General features: G+C 47.6%; 1 protein-coding gene across 1 annotated transcript in view; it reads left to right on the top strand.

Annotated features, from left to right (window-relative positions):
* RIGI (RNA sensor RIG-I) overlaps positions 1–19889 on the top strand; it is a 35008-nt gene extending 15119 nt beyond the window's left edge. The window contains exons 10-18 of the mRNA XM_079959268.1: positions 289–390; positions 1137–1294; positions 3031–3166; positions 4392–4540; positions 5587–5677; positions 5838–6008; positions 13653–13804; positions 15219–15365; positions 18539–19889. Coding sequence (XP_079815394.1) covers positions 289–390; positions 1137–1294; positions 3031–3166; positions 4392–4540; positions 5587–5677; positions 5838–6008; positions 13653–13804; positions 15219–15365; positions 18539–18838 — 1406 coding nt within the window. The 3' untranslated portion in view covers positions 18839–19889. The remainder of the gene's footprint in view (positions 1–288; positions 391–1136; positions 1295–3030; positions 3167–4391; positions 4541–5586; positions 5678–5837; positions 6009–13652; positions 13805–15218; positions 15366–18538) is intronic.
* Positions 19890–21487: the final 1598 nt, after the last annotated feature.

Raw genomic sequence — 21487 nt, 5'->3', positions numbered from 1 at the left:
GCCATTTTTACTTGTGATAACAGGATTGTGGTCTAATCTACCATGGCATCATTGATTCACTTGTATTGTACTTCCCCCAGTCTGCCAATTGGACATGGGAAAGCACCTGTCAATTATGGCTTCCCTCTGTGCATTGCGGAGGCCGGGCTACGCTTTCTAGCCGCAAAGAGAAATTGAGATTGCATGATGGTGTAAGAGGAGGTCCTCGTTTTTGAAAGAACACATGAACGAATGATCTCAGGTTCCAGGTAATAACATATTGCTAATGTTGTTTCTTCTTTACTGTAGTGACTTGCCTCGTGAAGAAACGTCCCCAAAACCGCTTTGTCACCATTATTGCAGACATGATGTCTGCAACTGAGAGTCTGGCAAGAAAACTCTATGCTATAGGTAAGGGCCTGGAACAGGCTTAGGGATGCCATTCCTCTGCTACATCTATATGTCTTTGGGACACGTACGTAATGTCTTTGAGGTAGTCACTGTTTTCCCAGCTTAATTATAATGACTTAACGTCACTCGTTGTTGTTGTGTTACCATCTCAAAGCAATTCACACAGAAGGTGATGATTATTATATTTACATCCCGCCTTTTCCCAAAACCGGGAATCAAGGCAGCAACAAATAACATAGAAAAAGTTAAACTCTTAAAACAGTTAAATACATGCACACACAGCTATCTATTTGTGCCTCTGGGGTGAAATCAAACCACAGTGTTAGCAACACCAGAGTGCCCGCCCCCTCAATCTATATCTATATCTTATCTTATCTATATCTATATATCTATATCTTATCTAAAGATTCACACGCCGCAAGAGCACTGAGACTTAATGGATTAATTTCACTTTATAAACTATATATAGTTCCTGTTTAGAAAGTGAATTCCATACCTAGGGTCACAAATACACAACATGTACTTAAAAGCAAATGTGTTCACCCAAAGAATCCTGGGAACTGGAGTTTACCACCCACAGAGCCACAATTTCAATCACCCTTAACAAACTGCAGTTACCAGGATTCTTTGGGGAAGTCATCCTTTAAAGGTACGCTGTGTATGCTCCCCGTGCCTCTTTTACATGGATATCTTTTTACTGAGTTTGGCAACGGCATACCTGTTTTTCCCTCCCCTCACCCCGTCAGATGCTTTGTCTCACATTAAAAGTCGGTGTTTTGGAACCCAGAAATATGAGCAATGGATCGTTGATGTGCAGAAGAAATGCAGAGTGTTGCAGCTGCCAGACAAGGAGGAAGAAAGCCGCGTTTGCAAGGCTCTTTTTATTTACACAGAGCACCTTCGGGTGAGTAGCCACTCTTTCCTCAGAAAGCCAGCCATTTTCCCTCTGCTCTGCGTCCAAGAATGAACAGAGGGATTTGTGTTTAGCCTGTCTCATTTGGGTTGATGTTATGATAGTCATTGATGGACTTCCACACTTGGTGGTCTTGAACCAAGATCACATATTCGTCTCCTTGGGAGCCATTTTGTCGTTCTGTGGCAGCTCTTTCCACTCAGTGAGCTATTACTCTTCACAGTCTTACCGCACATACAGTTCAGGCAGTGTTTTCTATTTGAAAAAAATTACCAAGTTCATGTGGTGAGTTTACATCCACAAGCTACTTTAGGTGAGAAGGGTTTAAAGCGGGCCTGGCTTGGCCACCATTTTGTTTCTTGCCAACCCCAAGAAACCTTACTAGACGCTTCTGCTTTGTGGTTGAAGGACACCACTAAAATGTTCTTGACTAGCCCAGATGATACATGGTGAAGATTTCTTTTAGCTTCCTTAAACTCTAATGAATGTGTCTTGCTTCTCTAGACAGAGGATAGAGAGAGATGTCGAAGTGTGTGTAAAAATGGCTTTCCCAGGTGGGCGACGGTTGTGACCCCCCTTGCTCCTAGCCACCATCCCAGAGCGTTCAGAGCTCACGTTGCCGCTTGGGTATCTGGGAATTCCCCCGGCCGGTTGGTCTACTAGGCAGGATTGCCCACCAATCAGAGACCCTTATGACTGGTCAGTGCCTTGCTGGTTGGCGGGGTATTGTCTTTCATGTCCAGCTGGGCAGCGATGCATTTAAGCTGGCTGCGCTGGAGACCTCAGCACAGGGCAGATTGGCCAGTGGCGGCCTTGGGATGGTCACCCCTGTAGCTCATCATCTTGGGTGGGCCAAAATCCACGAAATGACCCTCAAATGGTTTCATCCCTCTGGCAGGAGGTTGAAACAGACATACACCCAATGCCTCAGCCAAAGTTCCACCTACATCTGTAGTCAATAAAGTTGTGGCCATTTTCAACCTAGATCGTTGTTTGCCTGAGTCCATCTTACTACTCCTTATTTTAACCACAGCCTGCAGGTCTGGCACCAAAACTAGCCTACAGGCAAAGGCTCCCAGTACGTTTCCAAGCACAATTCAAAGTGTTGGTGCTGACCTTTAAAGCCCTAAACGACCTCGGTCCTGTATACCTGAAGGAGCATCTCCACCCCCATCATTCAGCCCGGACACAGAGATCCAGCACCGAGGGCCTTCTGGCGGTTCCCTCATTGCTAGAAGTGAGGTTACAGGGAACCAGACAGAGGGCCTTCTCGGTAGTGACGCCCACCTTGTGGAACACCCTCCCTTCAGATATGAAGGAAATAAGCAGCTATCCTATCTTTAAAAGACAGCTGAAGGCAGCCCTGTTCAGGGAAGTTTTTAATATTTAATGCTGTACTGTTTTTAACACTTGATTGGGAGCCGGCCAGAGTGGCTGGGGAAACTCAGCCAGATGGGCGGGATATAAATAATAAATTATTATTGTTGTTGAAACTCAGCCAGATGGGCGGGATATAAATAATAAATTATTATTGTTGTTGTTGTTGTTGTTGTTGTTGTTGTTATTTACATTCGTTGCCCCCTCTGCACCACTGGAAGTTGTGTCGTTGAAGATTATTTAGAAGGCAGCTTGCCGCCCTCAGTCTGAAAAAGCTCCACCCGCCTGTGTTTTAGCCCCTAAGTTGAATTATTGATTTCAAAAGCGTTTGAAATTTCATTTGCATCCAGAAATACAACGACGCCCTCATTATCAATGAAGATGCACGTACTCAAGATGCACTCGCTTACCTGAAGGAGTTCTTTAAGAATATCCGAAGTGGAGGCTTTGATGAAATAGAGGAGAAGCTGACATTGGATTTTGAAGGTACTTCAAAGGAATACCCAGGGCTTTTTTTTCATCCAGCACCTCTCAGTTGGGTGCCATTGCCATTCTAAGAGAATGAGGGAGGCGTTTGTGAGGTGAGTTCTGGCACCTCTTTTTCTAGAAAAATGGCACTGGTAATACCTCCTTTCCTGGTGGAGGTGTAGTAGCCAAGTAAGTGCATTTGAAGTATAAGTTGGAAACAAGGAGCAAGTTCTCACTAATTTTGTATAAGCAAGGAAAGGTAAGGTAAAGGTAAAGGACCCCTGGACAGTTAAGTCCTGTCAAAGGCGACTATGGCGTGCGGCGCTCATCTCACTTCAGGCTGAGGGAGCCGGTGTTTGTCCACAGACAGCTTTCCGGGTCATGTGGCCAGCAGGACTAAACTGCTTCTGGTGCAACGGAATACCGTGATGGAAACCAGAGCGCACAGAAACACCATTTACCTTCCCACTGCAGTGGTACCTATTTATCTACTTGCACTGGTGTGCTTTCGAACTGCTAGGTTGGCAGGAGCTAGGACAGAGCAATGGGAGCTCACCACCACAGATTTGAACCGCTAACCTTCTGATCAGCAAGCCCAAGAGGCTCAGTGGTTTAGACCACAGCGCCACGAGAAGTGAAAAAGAAGCAGAGAGTAGCCAAGCTGCCTTAATCCTTTGCTGATGAAACTCTTAAAAGGTTGCTGAGATGATAAAACAAGATCACCTCATGGGTCCTGCCTGAAGTTCTTGGGTGAAATACAGAAAAAATTGTAAGTTGCTTCAGCTCAGGGCAGGATTTAGGTTTGATGAGGCCCTAAGCTACTGAAAGTAATGGGGCCCTTTATATGTCCAGCTGCCCTTTGTCAATCACAAATTGTCACTGTTTTTTTTGTTGAATATATGCTATATGGTAATTTATGGACCTCATAGGTATCTAAAGCCATTTGCACATAACAAAATATGTATTTTATCAAAGTATATCCAGTTTTTTCCCCCTTTCAATTTTTTGGGGGCCCCCAAGAGAGTGGGGCCCTAAGCTATAGCTTGTTTAGCTTATACATAAATCCGGCACTGCTTCAGCTAGTCTGTTTTTTTTAAAGAGAAGTAACTAAGCAAGTATTATAGAGAAGTAAAAGAAACTAGCAATGGTCTTGTGTACTAGATTCTTCCTTTTTCTTCGGTGGCAGGGAGTATGATGTCTCATATATCACACACACATGGAGATAAAACTTTTTTCTCTGCAGCTAAATTGCCAGAGCTGTGTAAAGATGCTCAGGATGAATCCAATGAAAATCCCAAATTGGAAAGGGTCACTTTTATTCTGGAAGAAGAATACCGCCTCAACCCACAGACACGGACTATTCTCTTTGTGAAGACGAGGGCACTAGTAGCTGTAAGAGAACCTGTCTTAATAGCCCTAATGGGGCAATTGAAAATATCTTGTGTATTTATTCTGTTGTACTTGGGCTGAAATATGAATCAATAACATTGGCTTCCTAGCCAGTAAGTTGTTTTTATGCAGCTTACAAAAATAGCTATGCAGTAAAATAATCGTGACATTTCAACATAGAACACACTGTCCAAAAATAATTTTGTTCTGCCGTCTTGTTTCATCAAGAGTAAAATGGCGAGGTTAGGAGTGAAGTTTTGGCTTCTCTCTGTTTGAAAGGATGGATGAGTGCCAGTCCAATGTGACATGAATGAGCAGAACTAGAAGCTCTCTCTCCCCTTCCTGTGTGTCTGGGAGGAGCAGTTTGGAAACTTGGAAGTTTTGATTACGCATAGCTTTCTATGCTGTCTGTAGGGCTGGTTGAACAACCCATCTTAAGAAATTATGGTTTGTAGATGGGTTATTTGAAACAAACAACAGCTGACATGTTTGTTTGGATGGCATAGCAAACCATGGTTAGCAAACCATGGTTTGCTATGTCATCCACACAAACAAACCATGGTTAGCAAACCACGGTTAGCCAAAAGTTGAAACAGAAGCTTCTGGACTCCTGCCTGTGCCACAGGAGGGGAGAGGGAATAATATGAACTTAGCTAGGCTCTATCCCGTTTGTGAACATCACACTGATGAATTGTGGTTCAGCATGTTGTGGCCTGAGTGTGTCAATGACACTGGGCTTTCATGCAGTGTCACCGAAAGAGGACCTGTTGGAGAGGACCTTCTCAAACCGCCCGGAAGGTATATGCTTCAAAGCATAACTTCATTTCAATCCTAGGACAGTTTTTCCTGTCCTATGTATTCAATGCTCTGAATTTTTTTAAGATGGTGACTGGTTAGTGAGTTGAAAAGAACGCTGCGGATTCCTTACAGAATATCTGCCCCAAAATGTTGAGCATCTGTTTGTGTAGATATATATGGGAGTGTGGCCTAAAGCTCAGTTGAATCAAAGACTGGGTAGAAAGAAATTCTGAGACCAATAAATTTTACAGGCATTGAAGAACTGGATAGAAGAAAACCCCCAACTTCAACACCTAAAGCCAGATGTATTGATGGGCCGTGGAAAAAGAAATCAGCAAACAGGTAAAGGAACTTTGTCGTTTACTAACTTCGTTGAGGCAGTGCTAATTCAGAACACCACACTATTAGCAATAGCAATGTCTTTCTTAAGGGCAATGCCTGTGTTAATACCTTTCATTCTGTGGATAATTTTTATTTTTCTTGGTCAACTTTTTTTTTTAAGGTATGACACTCCCGAATCAAAAAGGTGTCTTGGACTCCTTCAAAACCGATGGGGACAGCAAGATGCTCATAGCTACATCTGTTGCCGATGAAGGGATAGATATTGCTCAGTGCAACCTTGTTCTTCTGTATGAATACACGGGCAACGTCATCAAAATGATACAAGTCCGAGGTAGGTGGTGTAATTATTCCATGGCCCATAAAGCGGGATGGTGTCCCAACCGAGGGTGAGCTTATATTGCCAATTGTGCGGCTGCACAATTCGTAGCAGGTTGTGCAAGCCTGGAAAGCAGGTGTTTCAAGAGTCTGTTTGTAGACATTGCCTCCGTGACGGAACAAAAAATGAGCTTATTGATCCTGGCATTGGTTTTGTTTCTGTTTTGCTTAATAGTTATTACGTTCTTAAAGTGTTTAGAGCAGAGGTAGTCAATGCAGGGGACGTGGGTGGCACTGTGGTCTAAACCACTGAGCCTAGGGATTGCCAATTGGAAGGTCGGCAGTTCGAATCCCCGCAACAGGGTGAGCTCCTGTTGTTCGGTCCTAGCTCCTGCCCACCTAGCAGTTCAAAAGCACACCAGTGCAAGTAGATAAATAAGTGCCGCTCCAGCGGGAAAGTAAACGGAGTTTCCGTGCGCTGCTCTGGTTTGCCAGAAGCAGCTTAGTCATGCTGGCCACACGACCCAGAAGCTGTCTGTGGACAAATGCCGGCTCCCTCGGCCTATAGAGCGAGATGAACACCGCAACCCCAGAGTTGTCCACAACTGGACCTAATGGTCAGGGGTACCTTTATCTTTACCTTTTAGTCAACGCGGTGCCCTCTGGAAAGTGCTGGACCCCAACTCCCAGCAATCACCAACATCTGGTACTACAGAATACCAGCAGAATTAAGTCTCTGCTTGGGCTGGGTTTCAATATCTGGTTTTCAGCATTGTTATGTATCACCAGCTAAACATCACAATATACCGATATATCATGGTGTCTGCAATAAGGATGGAGCTATGTGAAGCTTCAGGTTTTTTCCCACATCGTGATTTGTGCCTTCATAGCATAGCAGACACACACACACACACACATCATAATTTTTGATATATTGCCAGGTCAAAAATAATGAAACATATCACGATATGGACATCAAACTAGTTGTGGACAATATATTGCCCAGCCCTAGTCTCTGCCAGATTAGATTACAGTCTTAATAGGCATGATGCAAAAGGAATAATAATAATAATATAATAATTTATTATTTATATCCCGCCCATCTGGCTGGGCCTTCCCAGCCACTCTGGGCGGCTTCCATAAAAACCAAAAATACAGTAAAATCACACGTTAAAAACTTCCCTGAACAGGGCTGCCTTAAGATGTCTTCTGAATGTCAGGTAGTTGTTTATCGCTTTGACATCTGCTGGAAGGGCGTTCCACAGGGTGGGTGCCACTACCGAGAAGGCCCTCTGCCTGGTTCCCTGTAGCTTTGCTTCTCGCAATGAGGGAACCGCCAGAAGGCCCTCGGCGCTGGACCTCAGCGTCCGGGCAGAATGATGGGGGTGGAGACGCTCCTTCAGGTATACTGGACCGAGGCCGTTTAGGGCTTTAAAGGTCAGCACCAACACTTTGAATTGTGCTCGGAAACATACTGGGAGCCAATGTAGGTCTTTCAAGACCGGTGTTATATGGTCTCGGCGGCCGCTCCCAGTCACCAGTCTAGCTGCCGCATTCTGGATTAGTTGTAGTTTCCGAGTCACCTTCAAAGGTAGCCCCACGTAGAGTGCATTGCAGTAGTCCAAGCGGGAGATAACCAGAGCATGCACCACTCTGGCGAGACAGTCCGCAGGCAGATAGGGTCTCAGCTTACGTACCAGATGGAGCTGGTAAACAGCTGCCCTGGACACAGATTTGACCTGTGCCTCCATGGACAGCTGTGAGTCCAAAATGACTCCCAGGCTGCGCGCCTGGTCCTTCAGGGGCACAGTTACCCCATTCAGGACCAGGGAATCCTCCACACCTGCCCGCCTCCTGTCCCCCAGAAACAGTACTTCTGTCTTGTCAGGATTCAGCCTCAATCTGTTAGCCGCCATCCATCCTCCAACCGCCTCCAGACACTCACACGGGACCTTCACTGCCCTCACTGGTTCTGATTTAAAAGAGAGGTAGAGCTGGGTATCATCTGCATACTGATGAACACCCAGCCCAAACCTCCTGATGATCTCTCCCAGTGGCTGCATGTAAATGTTGAAAAGCATGGGGGAGAGGACAGAACCCTGAGGCACCCCACAAATGAGAGCCCAGGGGTCTGAACACTCATCCCCCACCACCACTTTCTGAACACGGCCCAGGAGGAAGGAGCGGAACCACTGTAGGACAGTGCCCCCAGTTCCCAGCCCCTCAAGACGGTCCAGAAGGATGTTATGGTCGATGGTATCAAACGCCGCTGAGAGATCCAGCAGAACTAGGAAACAGCTCTCACCTTTGTCCCTAGCCTGCCGGAGATCATCAACCAGTGCAACCAAGGCAGTTTCAGTCCCATGATGAGGCCTGAATCCCGACTGGAAGGGATCCAAATGGTCCGCTTCTTCCAGGCGTGCCTGGAGTTGTTCGGCAACCGCTCGCTCTATCACCTTGCCCAAGAATGGAAGATTTGAGACTGGGCGATAGTTGGCCATTGTGGCCACATCTAAAGTGTGAACGATCTGTGATAAGATCTTAATTGGCACTGGCTGGCTAATTACTTTATGGCCCCAATTAGCCCCAGTATAATGCGGTCCGGCACGCTTCCCAGCACGCTGCGCAGACCTTCCTCTTCTCCGGTTTCGCCTTGCAGAGTAAAAACACAGCGGATCAAAACTGTTGCAGCCTGCCTCAGATCCAGACAAACACACCAAGCACCTGTGTGTGTCCAAATTCATCAGTTCTTTATTGCAGCAAATATTTACAGCTCAGCATTTCTCAGATTCTCCTGGACTGCTAGCATTCATGGCGTCCGTCTCTCTCAGAGACCAAGAGAGAACAACAAGTAGAGCTCCTCCCTCCTTCCAAACGTCAGAAGAATGGGAGGCACACTCAGAACAAAATTAACCCAGTAAGTTCTGAATCCCAACACCCCCTCTTGCCTCCATTCCTGAGGTGATTTGTGGATGTACCTTTGCAGACCTCTGTGAGATCAATCCCTTCCCCAATGCCTTGCGCCCTCTCCTGGCGTTCCTGTCAGGCATCTGTGGAACATCCTCACAACTCTCAGATTCGCACTGTGCGAAACTTACCCACGCACCTGTGGCCTGATACCTCTCAGGTGGAATTCCCTTCGTTGTGCGACTGGACCTCCTGGGCACAAACTCAGGCACTGCCTCTGACTCACTGTGGTCAGCAGGTGTGTCCTCTGCACCCTGGGATTCCCCCTCTGACTTAACGCGTCTTCGAACCTTTGGAATTACCCTCACAGGAGAACTAGGCTCACTTTTGGGCTCTCGTTTTACAACTTGCGGAGATGCCCCATCCTGCTCCTGACTTTGGTCAGTGAGCTGATCGTCATCAGCAGACTCAGCCCCTGGCTCTCCTTCCTCCTCATCAGAACCTTCCTGCTCTGAATCGGAAAGACATTCTGAAAGAATATCGCGTCTGGCAGGGGTCTTTGACCTTTCCTCCTGCTTACAGAACTCAGCGTGTTTACTGATCAGCAGCTTACTCTGATCACCTGACGGGTACGCAAACCTCCATGCACGAGCCGTTGGCTCATACCCACAGAAGATCATTTTCTGGAACTTGGGTTCACCTGGCCCTCGCAAAGCTTCAGGCACCGGCAGCAAGGCCGTTGATCCGAACGCACGGAGGAAGTGTACCTGCGGTTTCCTCCCGTGAAGCATGAAAAACGGTGTGTCTCCTACCACTGAATTGTAGGACCGATTCCAGGTGAAGCTCACATATTTAACTGCCTCCATCCAAAACTTTGGAGATAACCCAGAATCTGATAGCATCACCTGTGCAGCTTTAACCAGAGCCTCACTTCTGAGCTCTGCCACCCCCCTCTGTTGAGGAGAAGTCACTGTGTGACTTATCCCTTTCTTGTGAAAGAACTTCTGCAAAGCAGACCCAGTAAACTGTGCGCATCTGTCACTAGCAATTTCCTGCACTTTCGTGGAGAACATTAGTTCCACCTCCTCAATCCAACGTCTAATCAGCTGTGCTGCATCTTCCTTGGATTTGAGACCATGTGTCCAGGTGTTCTGCGAAAAATCATCCTGCAGCGTCAGCAGAAACCTGGCCCCTCCCAAACTTGGTTCCTTCATGGGACCCAACAGATCTATGTGCACAAGATCAAAAGGTTTTGTGGTTACCCTCTCCACCCTGGGGTAACTGCACCCTCTTACCTTTGCCTGTCTGCAAGCCTGACAATCTAGGACTCTTGCACATTCCTCAATTCTACAGCCTTTGGAAACCTCAGGTAGCACCTGTAGTTCTTCAAGACAAGCATGAGCTGTCTTCTTATGCCACGCACAAGAACATGAAACATGAGTGGGAACTGTAGCACGCAGGGTTTGTGCTTTCTCAACCTTCCCCTCACCCTCCAGAGACGTTTTAAGAATGAAGAGATCATTCTGCCCCTTTGCAACTCTAACCAGTTGCTTCCCTCCTTTGGAGATTGTACAAAAATCGTGTTCAAAGCAAACCTTAAACCCCTTTTTCAACAAATAAGGCACAGATAAAATACAGTGTTGCACTCCTGGCACAATGCAAACTTCCATCTGCTCCTGCAAAACAGAAAAAAATACATTTGCAATGTTAGTCACATTTTTCTTTTCCCCACTTGCAAACTGAACAGTTTTCCCAGCCGGAATTGCCTTGCAATTCCACATCTCGACTGCAGGGGTCTCTGGGATCAGGTTGCAGTTAGCTCCTGAGTCGATTAGAAAGCGAAAGTCAGTGTGTCTCTCAGAGCTATCCTCAAACAATGCCATACTGGCAACAAACGTCTCGCTGCCCCCTCTCTTTGGGCTTCTGCAGCAGTTCCGTCTGGTTGTCTTGGCAACCAACTCCCCCTTGCTCAGGGCCTTGGCAGCTTCCGTAGAAGTAGCCTCCTCCGTTGCCTTGGAGACCGGCCTGGCCTCTGCGTTCCCACGCGACTCTTTAGGCCTTATCTTCACTTTGTCCAGGTGGCTGACCTTGAAGCGTCTAGTTCTCCGCAGCCTTCCAGACTTTGGCTGACGACAAACCTCAGTGGAAAAATACTGCCCAGGGCTCCTTTCAGCTGGCCTGGCCCCCCTTCTTCCGGAAGAGCACTCTGTGCCAGCCCTGCCCTCGCTGAAACTGCGTTTCACTTCAGCACTCACAGTGGAAAACTTTTGAAACTTGCCTTTGGAATTCTCAGCCCCCCCGACGTGCACCTCAGGGACTAGGGCTTCAGCCATTTCCAGGCTCTGCATGACTCCTCCAGGGCTCTGGCATCCTGCTGAAGTTTCACACAAACTTCTCAGCACCTCCCAGGCAGCCCTTGCTGACTTTACGCCCTCCAAACTGGGCAAGAGTGATGCGTGTACGCATGCTTTTAGCATAGCAAGCTCTCTTTGCATTCTCTGCTGGCTATCTTCAGGCAACGCAGCCTCAAAGCCTGTAATGTCAGTCCCTTCAGGACCTGGATTCAGGGGAAGTGGCTCTTTCTGGCTTACATCCCAAAGCCCAGTAACCAGAAACCAACCCCGTACTCTTCTGGACCAGGTTGCCCAACTTCTTAAAGTGAGCTTTTCAAGCGGAACGTCCTCAAGGACCTGGCTGTCTGCCATTCTCTCCTCTTCCCCGGGGCCCCAGCTGTACTCACGTATCACCAGCTCTCCGGCACCCGATTTCCCAGCTGCTTTCTCAGCTCTCTGCCTCTCAGCATCAGGCAAAACACAGAACGCAGACCTCTGCTCCGCTTCAGTAGCGTCTTCCAGCTATTGCCAAGCTGACTTCAAGACTTCAAAGCTCACCGGCAGACTCTCAGCAACAGTTTTATTAGCGGTAATTAGGTCCCCCATAACCTGTGAACGATCTGTGATAAGATCTTAATTGGCACTGGCTGGCTAATTACTTTATGGCCCCAATTAGCCCCAGTATAATGCGGTCCGGCACGCTTCCCAGCACGCTGCGCAGACCTTCCTCTTCTCCGGTTTCGCCTTGCAGAGTAAAAACACAGCGGATCAAAACTGTTGCAGCCTGCCTCAGATCCAGACAAACACACCAAGCACCTGTGTGTGTCCAAATTCATCAGTTCTTTATTGCAGCAAATATTTACAGCTCAGCATTTCTCAGATTCTCCTGGACTGCTAGCATTCATGGCGTCCGTCTCTCTCAGAGACCAAGAGAGAACAACAAGTAGAGCTCCTCCCTCCTTCCAAACGTCAGAAGAATGGGAGGCACACTCAGAACAAAATTAACCCAGTAAGTTCTGAATCCCAACATAAAGATGGTTTTTTAAGAAGCGGTTTAATAACTGCCTCTTTCAGCGGGTCTGGGAAGGCTCCCTCACGGAGGGAAGCATTCACCACCCCACGAAGCCCATCGCCCAGTCCTTCCCGGCTAGCTTTTATAAGCCAGGATGGGCAAGGATCCAGGAGACAGGTGGTTGGTTTCACTCGTCCAAGCAGCCTGTCCACATCCTTGGAGGTAACAGATTGGAATTGATCCCACTCAACTTGACTAGACAGAACTCTAGCACTCTCCCGCCCTGGCCCTGCTCCCACGGTGGAGTCTACTTCTTCCCGAATCTGAGCGATTTTATCTGCAAAAAACTTTGCAAAATCATTGCAGGAGAACATGTGGCCCGTACTGGGCCCCGATGTTACAGGTGGTTCCGCTAAATTGTGAACCACCTGAAAAAGTCTCCTGCTGCTGTTTTCTGCAGATGCAATAGAGGCGGTGAAGAAATTCTTCTTCGCCGTCGCTATCGCCACTTGGTAGGCTCGACGTTGAGCTCTAACCTGTGTCCGATCAGATTCGGAATGAGTTATCCGGCGCTCTAGCCATCTCAAAGATTGTTTCATTGCCCTCAGATCCGTGGAAAACCACGGGGCTCTCCGGGCTCCATGCAATCGGAGAGGGCGCTTCGGAGCCAAACAGTCAATAGCCCTGGTTAACTCCGCATTCCAGCGGGCCACCAGGGAATCAGCTGAAAGGCCATCAACATGGGATAAAGCATCCCCTACCACTCTCTGGAAACCATTTGGATCCATTAAGTGGCGGGGGCGGACCATCCGAATTGGTCCCACCTCCCTGCAGAGGGGATGGGTCGCAGAGAAGTCCAGTTGCACCAGGAAGTGATCTGACCATGGCACTTCTTTTGTTTCACTTTTACTTAGTGTCAGATCACCAACATCCATAGAGGTAAACACCAGGTCCAAGGCATGTCCGCGGCTATGGGTTGGGCCAGACTTATTCAGGGACAGCCCCATGGAGGCCATGCTTTCCACGAAGTCCCGAGCTGCCCCTTGTAAGGTCGTGTCGGCATGGATGTTAAGGTGGGAAGAAAGAGAAGCAAGTTCAGAGTACAATGTGGTCACTTTGTAGATTCAAGTATCTGGTAATCTAGTAAGTTAAACATTCTGGGCCCATAAAATGTTTGGGAATGTTTGTTGGAGGCAACAAACATGGAGGGTGGGGGAAAGTGGGGCACTTGGAGAGATCAGAGCTCACCCTGCTCTACCAACTGAGCTATCCCAGGGCATGTCATGTTCACTCTCATGCCTGGGCTTTCCTGCCCTTCTTCCCCCTCAAAGTGAGAGTGGCGGCGGGTGTCCCTCCACCTTTCCTCGCTCTGTGGTTTCTAAACCTGTTTGTTCTGTGCCGCCTTCAGGACGCGGAAGAGCCAAAGACAGCAAGTGTATCCTTGTGACGAGCAAAAAAGAACAGGAGGAGAATGAGAAATATAACATCTTAAAGGAAGAGATGATGAACCAAGCCATCGAGAAAGTGCAGAAGTGGGATGAGGAGACGTTTGCACAGAAGGTGCCTCCATTTTCATACTTTGCTTTCAAACAACAAGAAATAACCCTCCTATTGTTGGCCCCGTGAGGGAGTTCTGGAGCTCAGAAGCAGAGTACCTGGGAGAAGGGCAATAGCTGTCAACGTTTTCCTTTTTTTAAGGGAAATTCCCTTATTCTGAATAGGATTCCTTGTAATAAAATGGAAAAGTTGACAGCTATTATGGAGGCTCAGCGCAAAGGCTCAGCGGTGGAGCAAGCCAGTCGGGCGCCTGGGGTGGAGCGCATGCCCTGTGCCCAGGGGCAGGGCCAGCCCCAGCCATCCATGGGGAGGGGTGAGCCGGGGCAGGACGCTCCGCGGGGCCTGCAAGGAGTCTGCCTGCCTCCTCCTACTCAGCTGCCCTACAGCTTGTGGGGAGGCGGTGAGCAGACCGTTTGGGCAGTATGAAGCTTATGCGCACCCAAGCCACTGCGTTTCTCCCAGGAGAGACGCGTGGCTTGGGCACACTGCAGGCCCCGCAGTGAGTGCCGCCTGGCGTTTTGTCACCCCCCTCAGTGGTGACACCCGGGGTGGCCCACCCCCACCACACACCCCTTCCTCTGCCACTGCAAAGGCCTGCCTAAATTTTGAATGTCTTTAAAAAGCTTCCATATGCCGAGTCAGAGCCATTGGCCCATTTAGCACAGATCTGGCCACACTGACGGGCAGTGTCTCTCCAGTAGGCTTAGGCGATAATCTGGTTTTCAACATCCCAATATATCACACCAGTTTGGGAGACTATATTTATATATTACCCAGCCCTACTCTCCAAGGTTTTAGGCAGGAGACATTTCCAACTCAGCCTGGAGATCCACCCTGGGAGATTCACGATGTACCTTACTTTTCTGTGTGTAAGACGAGGTTTTTGTATGTTAAAAGAATGTATAAAAACTGGGGTCGTCTTATACATGGATTGTGCATAGGTGGAACGGGGATTGGTTGCTGCCATGAGCAGGAGATTGTAAGCGACTACCCACTATCCATGACTGCGTCAAGGGCTTTTGTTGATTGGCTGCTGCTGCAGCAATTGGGCGGGCTGCTGGTGGCGGGTGGTCAGACTATTGGTGGCTTCTGTGTCACGTGTGACAGGAAGCATTGTTCAGTCGTGTGAGTGATTTTTGGCAATCCTCCCCACAAAAAAAGCTCAACAACAATGGGCAATTCTCTCCCAAAAAAGCTCAACAACAATTTTCTTAATTGCAGGTCCCAAAAAATAGGGGGCGTCTTATACACAGAAAAATAGGGTGAATTGTGCTCTGCCCCATGGCCCTTCGTTGCATCATTCCCTACATTGAAGTGCTCTGCCCTCCGCAATAATCAGCAGCCTCCAGGAGTATTCCGGCTCCCCAGAGAAGTGGTTATCTCTCGCCCTCTGTTCTAACCACTCCTTTCCCCTTAGATAAGCGACTTGCAGAAGATACAAAAGAAAATTCAAGATTCCAAGAAGAAAGAGCCCCAGCCCAAGCTGGATACGGGCAAGCGGAAATTGTTGTGCGGGAAGTGTAAAGCACATGCCTGTGATGTGGAAGACATCCGGGTGCTTGAGGTAAACTTACAGTGGGAATTCTTACGCATTATGCCTCACGGAGTGGGTTTTGTGTTGTTGTTGTTTTAACCAATTTTGTCATTTACAGATGAGGGCATGGGTGGTGAATTTTGCGTCACGTGTGTTTCTTCTGCTCAAACTGTGCAGAATGCACAAAAAAGCACACATTTCCTACAAAAGAGACAGAAAACGTTTGATTGGATATGCTAAAGCTATCCAATATTAGAAGCACCTTCAGCGACCTGTTGCCCTTCTACATTTTGGACTCCCAGGTCCCCATCAGCCTTGGCCAATAGGCAGGGATGTTGGGAGTTGTAGCCCAGCCTTGGTTGGATAGCACCCATTTTGGCTTCCGGTTGTAGTGGGATGCGAGTGAAATTCTCTGCACCAAATAAATGATATAATCTCTGTGTGTTTTTGCCCGGGTCCCTTGCTGTGAAAAGCAGGCCATATTTCATGTGTCCAAATGCTTTGAGGGGAAAACAAAAGGGATCCTATGCCTTTGTAAAAATGGATGACCATTTTAGTCAAATGACAAATGTAACTACAGTGGCTCTGTGGCTCATCTATATTGCTGTGGCGAGCGCGGTGTTGCTTCTGCATATTTGTGATCAGATGGAGACATGGAGTAAGATTCTCAAGCAGGGCAAATGTGGTGAATAAAATACACTGAGGTCCAGTGCCGAGGGCCTTCTGGCGGTTCACTTTGTGAGAAGCCAAGTTACAGGGAACCAGGCAGAGGGCCTTCTCAGTAGTGTGGAACACCCTCCCACCAGATGTCAAAGAGAAAAATAACTACCAAACTTTTAGAAGACATCTGAAGGCAGCCCTGTTTAGGGAAGCTTTTCATGTTTAATAGGTTATTGTATTTTAGTGTTTTGTTGGAAGCCGCCCAGAGTGGCTGGGGAAACCCAGCCAGATGGGCGGGGTATAAATAATAAAAATTAATAATAATAATAATTTATTATGTAGCACTTGCCACTTGGTAAATGGTTGGTTGCAGTGGCATAGCTTGCATTGCCAGTGCCCCGGGGCAAGGCAAGGATTGTGACTCCTAACCTCCTCGCAGGAATCAACAGGTGGACTTCACTGTGCCCCTGCAGTAGCTGCTCCTCATGGGTGGTCACCCACCAGTCGCCATGTTCACTCTCTCAGCTCAGCGAGCTCCTGGCAGGAGTAGTGGCTGGCGCTCCTTGGCAAGCTTGGTGCCATATCTCCCAGCAGCACCGGTGTTGTAGCTGCAGCAAGCTGGCCGAGGCAGCAAGCACAGCCCTTCCCTGGCTGCCTCTCCTTGGCCGCGCAGCGCAAGGGCGGGAACCGGCGGGTCCTGGGCGAGCGGGAGACTCTCCTCACTGTGCTCCCGCTGTAGGACATGCCCAAGGACACACACTAGGAGGGAGGCCTCATGGAAGGACCAGAACAGGCCAGGAAAAGTCCATGCTCCAGTTGGCGGGAGTTCCACCCAGGGGCAGGGTGTTCTTTGGCCAGCCACGAGGAGGCAGCACCGCAGTCCTGAAGGCACGGCCTGGTTGCGGCTCGCCTCCCCGAGGCAGCGGAAAGCGGCAGTCACACTGCCTCAGCGAGGGAGGCTGTTGTGGTAGCACCGGTTTGCGTCCCCTCAGAATTCTGCACCCAGGGCCCACCCAGGACACTATACCACTGGTTGGTTGCACTGAACCTTTGTGGCAGTCTGTGCAGGGTGGGATTACTGGGAACAACACCCATATTCAATATGTTTAGAGCAAAGTCAGATATTTTCGTGTTTGTGTGTGTGTGTGTGTGTGTGTGTGTTTTTTAAAGGAATGTTGGAGTTCTCTTTGGGCTCCACCCAGAGAGTTTTTTGCCCGATTGGAACTTGCCCTTGTAATGCTTGTTGCGTGGCAAGTTCCCGAGTTCCCGACCCCCGCTCCCAGGTGGAAATAACGACACATGATACAATTATTAAGGTTAATGGGCTAAAATGGGCTAATGCTGTACTGTTTTTAACATTTGATTGGGAGCCGCCCAGAGTGGCTGGGGAAACTCAGCCAGATGGGCGGGGTATAAATAATAAATAATAATTATAAAAAAAAGGCCACAACTTTATTGGTTACAGGTGATGAGCAGTATTGGCTTAGACATTGGTCCTATCTGACTCTGGCCCTTCTGCTTGAAGTCCAGGAAGGGTAAACCACCAGTAGGGGTGTCCTGCTGATGCACATCAACTAGGAGCTCCCCCAGGGTCACCGATAGGGGGTGTGCCTTAGGCCGTCTCCTCCCTAAGCTTCAGACAGGGCCATGCCCCCCAGAATCCTTTAACCGACTACCCTTCAATATGTGGGGCAGGTGATGGCATTACCTCCCCTCTTCCATCTACAGAACTATTCCAATGCCTAACCGCCAATAGCCAGAAAGTTGTGACGATTCGCTACGAGGTAGGCAAAAACCAAGTGGCTGGTGCCAATTTGCCAAGTGGAAAAATTCCTACCAGACCCCTCAACGGCAACCAACCAAGGTCCATAGCAAGGTCAAAGAGAGAAAACCTTAGAGGGCGAGAGGGTGGGAAAACAGGAGCAGCTGGTGGGCGGACAAAGAGGGAGATCCCCGGCTGCGTCCTGCCTTTTAAATGGCAGGCCACACCCCCAGACCGACCCGATTGGCTGGCTAGGGGGTGACGCAGCCGGCAATCCCCCAATCATGCGGGGCTGGCCTCCCAACCCCCACGCACGTGGAGGGGCCATGAAGTCCGCAACCCCACCTCCTCCTTAAAGCAGAAGTAGCCTTGGCAGCCTGCGTGGGAGAACAGAGTGGTGTGTTTGTATGTGCGCGCACAGACACATACACACAAGCCTATTGTGCAAAGGTACTATTGGTTGCTGTGTCCACTTTTGTCTCTAGCCTTGCCAACCTACGCAGTCTGGCCTGTGGACCTCAGGGTGTTGCCCAGAAGGGAATGTGGCTCTTTGGGTGAAAACATTTCTCCACCTTTGTGCAAAGGCAAACCCCATAAAAATAGGGTTGCCGTGTTTCAAGAAGTAAAATTCAGTTGTTGAGCTTCTTTCTTCCCCTCTCTTTTTTTTGGACATTATGAAAACGTTTTTTCTGCTTTTCACTCAAGGTGCAGACTATGCCTGTGTAGAACTAGTCCTAAATCTGGGCCGAATGTTGATGTAACTTGTACAATTTTCTTCTAGGTAGCTCACCACACTGTCATAGATAAGAACTTTAGGAACCGGTATACAACAAGGCCTCACAGCAAACCCGTCCACTGGGGTCACTTTGAGAAAAAAAGCAAGATATACTGCAGTGATGCCAAATGCCAGCATGACTGGGGCATCGCAGTGAAGTACAAGGCATTTGAGGACATACCCATAATAAAAATCGAGAGCTTTTCGGTATACGACGTGGTCAAGGGGAAGCAGGATTATTTCCGGAAATGGAAAGACGTTAATTTTGCGCTGAAAGAATTTGATATTGAAGAAATGTCCGATTAAAATGCAGAACGGGCCAAGCTACTTGTGGAACCTTTGTTCTGAACGAACAAACAGGCACCTTGCATTTTTACAGCTTTTAAAGGGGAAGGCTAACATTGAGTGCATCTGCTGTTAATAGCATTAAACTCTGCGTTTTATCATTGTGATTACTGTAGAAGTTTCCTTTGACATATTTTGTACTTTAGCGCTCTTAGGTGTTAGTCAGCATTGCTTGATCAAATGCCATTCTACAAAACCTTTTTTTAAAAAAAAGAAAAAGGAAAGAAAGAAAGAACAAAAGCTTGGTGGGTTGATTGGAATCTTAACGGTATTTACCACATGCACATTGAAGTTCTTAAGTAGATTAAACCTCTCTCCCAATCACATCTGTCATGTGTGGCACTCTCTGTGATGGCTTGACAACTTCGTGCACGTACTAGAAACTGTAGCTGTTGCCTTACAAAGTTCACACAGAAGCATAATATTGCTTACTTTAATTTGCCTGTGGAAACAACTCAGAGGCTATTAAGAAGAAAAAGGATAACAAGAAGAAGATTGAAAGATGGGACTGGTGAACACTAAAAGCAGCAGAAATATGAGATGATTGGACCCTACTGAACTCGAAGCATGGAAACCCCCAACAAAAATTTATAATTTGGCAAAATATTTGGACTTTATGATATGTATTGGTATAATTTGGAATAATTAATGTGATATGATTGGATTGTTAAATGGAAAACTTAATAAAAATTATTATTATATAAAAAAGAAAACTGTAGCTGTTGCAGCTGTTAGGAAGATAATGATGTGATTATATCTGCATTGCCTTCTTCCAATAAGGGCAAGGAGGCATAAATGATGGTACAATCTTTGTTTGTAACTAGCCCATAAGAAGGTAGGTTGGATTCCAAGGCAGCGAATGACCTTGGGCAAAAAACATTAACTCATGCATGCAAAAAGGGTTTCGAGTTCTCTACACTCCTTGTTCCAAATGCTGTCCTCGAGCTACTGTCAAGTCTTTCAAATAAAAGAAATTCTTAAAAATTAGTTAATTAAAGCCACTTTAAACCCATTCAGTCTGCGGCATGATTATTGCTCTAGGAATGTTAAGCTCTTTGCAGGTAAATGTGCTATCTAGGAAGGATCAGATTAGTCTTAGTCATTGGTAGGCAAACTAAGGCCCGGTGGCCGGATCCGGTCCAATTGCCTTCTCAATCCGGCCCCCAGACGGTCCAAGAATCAGGATGTTTTTACATGAATAGAATGTGTCCTTTTATTTAAAATGCACCTCTGGGTTATTTGTGGGGCCTGCCTGGTGTTTTTACATGAGTAGAATGTGTGTTTTTATTTAAAATGCATTTCTGGGTTATTTGTGGGGCATAGGAATTTGTTCTTTTTTTTTCTTTTGAAAATATAGTCCGGCCCCCCACATGGTCTGAGGGACAGCGGACCGGCCCCCTGCTGAAAAGGTTTGCTGGCCCCTGGTAGTATTTGGCCATTTTAACTTAATGGATCATTCAGAATGCTACTCCTAACCAAAAACATGATTCACTGTACCTTAGGGTCTTCTAGTTCAACCAAATACAAATATACGTTATGACAGGAAGTCTCAAATCCAAAGTAAAACTATTTTCTGTCTGGAAATGAATACAGATTCGAGTTGCATTTTGCAATGGAATTTAGCTTTTGTTAATGGCTCCCACGTCTCCAACTTTTATTCACCTTTGACGTGTCTCAGCTGATCTTGACTGTATCAACATCCAACATGAATGCATAGCTCAACGTATCAAGAGTTTTGTCTAATGAAGTTGTCCATGCTCCGGTGACCTCCTGTCTGCGCCGCTGTGAGGCCGCCCTTAAAAATGGTCTGGAGGCTGTGGCTAGTGCAGAATTTGGCTGATGGGATGGTAAGTGGGGCAGGCCCAAGACGACTGCAGGGGGTTGGACTAGATGACCCTTGGGTTCCCTCCCAACTCTACAATTCTACGATTCTATAATTCTACAATTGTGTGTCACTGATCTACAGAACTACATTGGTTACCAGTGAGCTATTGGGCCCAACTTCAGGTATTATTATTATTATTATTATTATTATTATTATTATTATTATTTGTACCCCGCCCATCTGGGTTTCCCCAGCCACTCTGGGTGGCTTCCAACAAAATGTAACACATTAAAAACTTCCCTGATGTCTTCTAAATGTCAGGTAGTTGTTTATCTCTTTGACATCTGATGGGAGGGCGTTCCACAGGGTGGGTGCCACTACTGAGAAGGCCCTCTGCCTGGTTCCCTGTAACTTGGTTTCTCGCAGTGAGGGAACTGCCAGAAGGCCCTCGGAGGTGGACCTGTGTCCGGGCTGAGCGATGGGGGTGGAGACACTCCTTCAGGTATACTGGACCGAGGCCATTTAGGGCTTTAAAGGTCAGCACCAACACTTTGAATTGTGCTCAGAAATGTACTGGGAGCCAATGTAGGTCTTTCAAGATGGGTGTTATGTGGTCTCGGCGGCCGTCACCAGTCTAGCTGCCACATATCAGTACTAGGGTACCAAGCTTGGGACCAAAGTACTTAAAAGATTAACTTCCGCTGTATCAACCACCTCGGGCCCCATTATTAGCACAGGCCCTGTTTGTGCTGCTGCCAGGGCCTTTTGGGTGGTTTCCCCACCCA

Source organism: Podarcis cretensis (assembly GCF_951804945.1).
Source record: "Podarcis cretensis genome assembly, chromosome: 17".
Classification (NCBI taxonomy): domain Eukaryota; kingdom Metazoa; phylum Chordata; class Lepidosauria; order Squamata; family Lacertidae; genus Podarcis; species Podarcis cretensis.
Note: the sequence above shows the minus strand (reverse complement) of the source record. Positions and strands in the feature narration are given on the sequence as shown.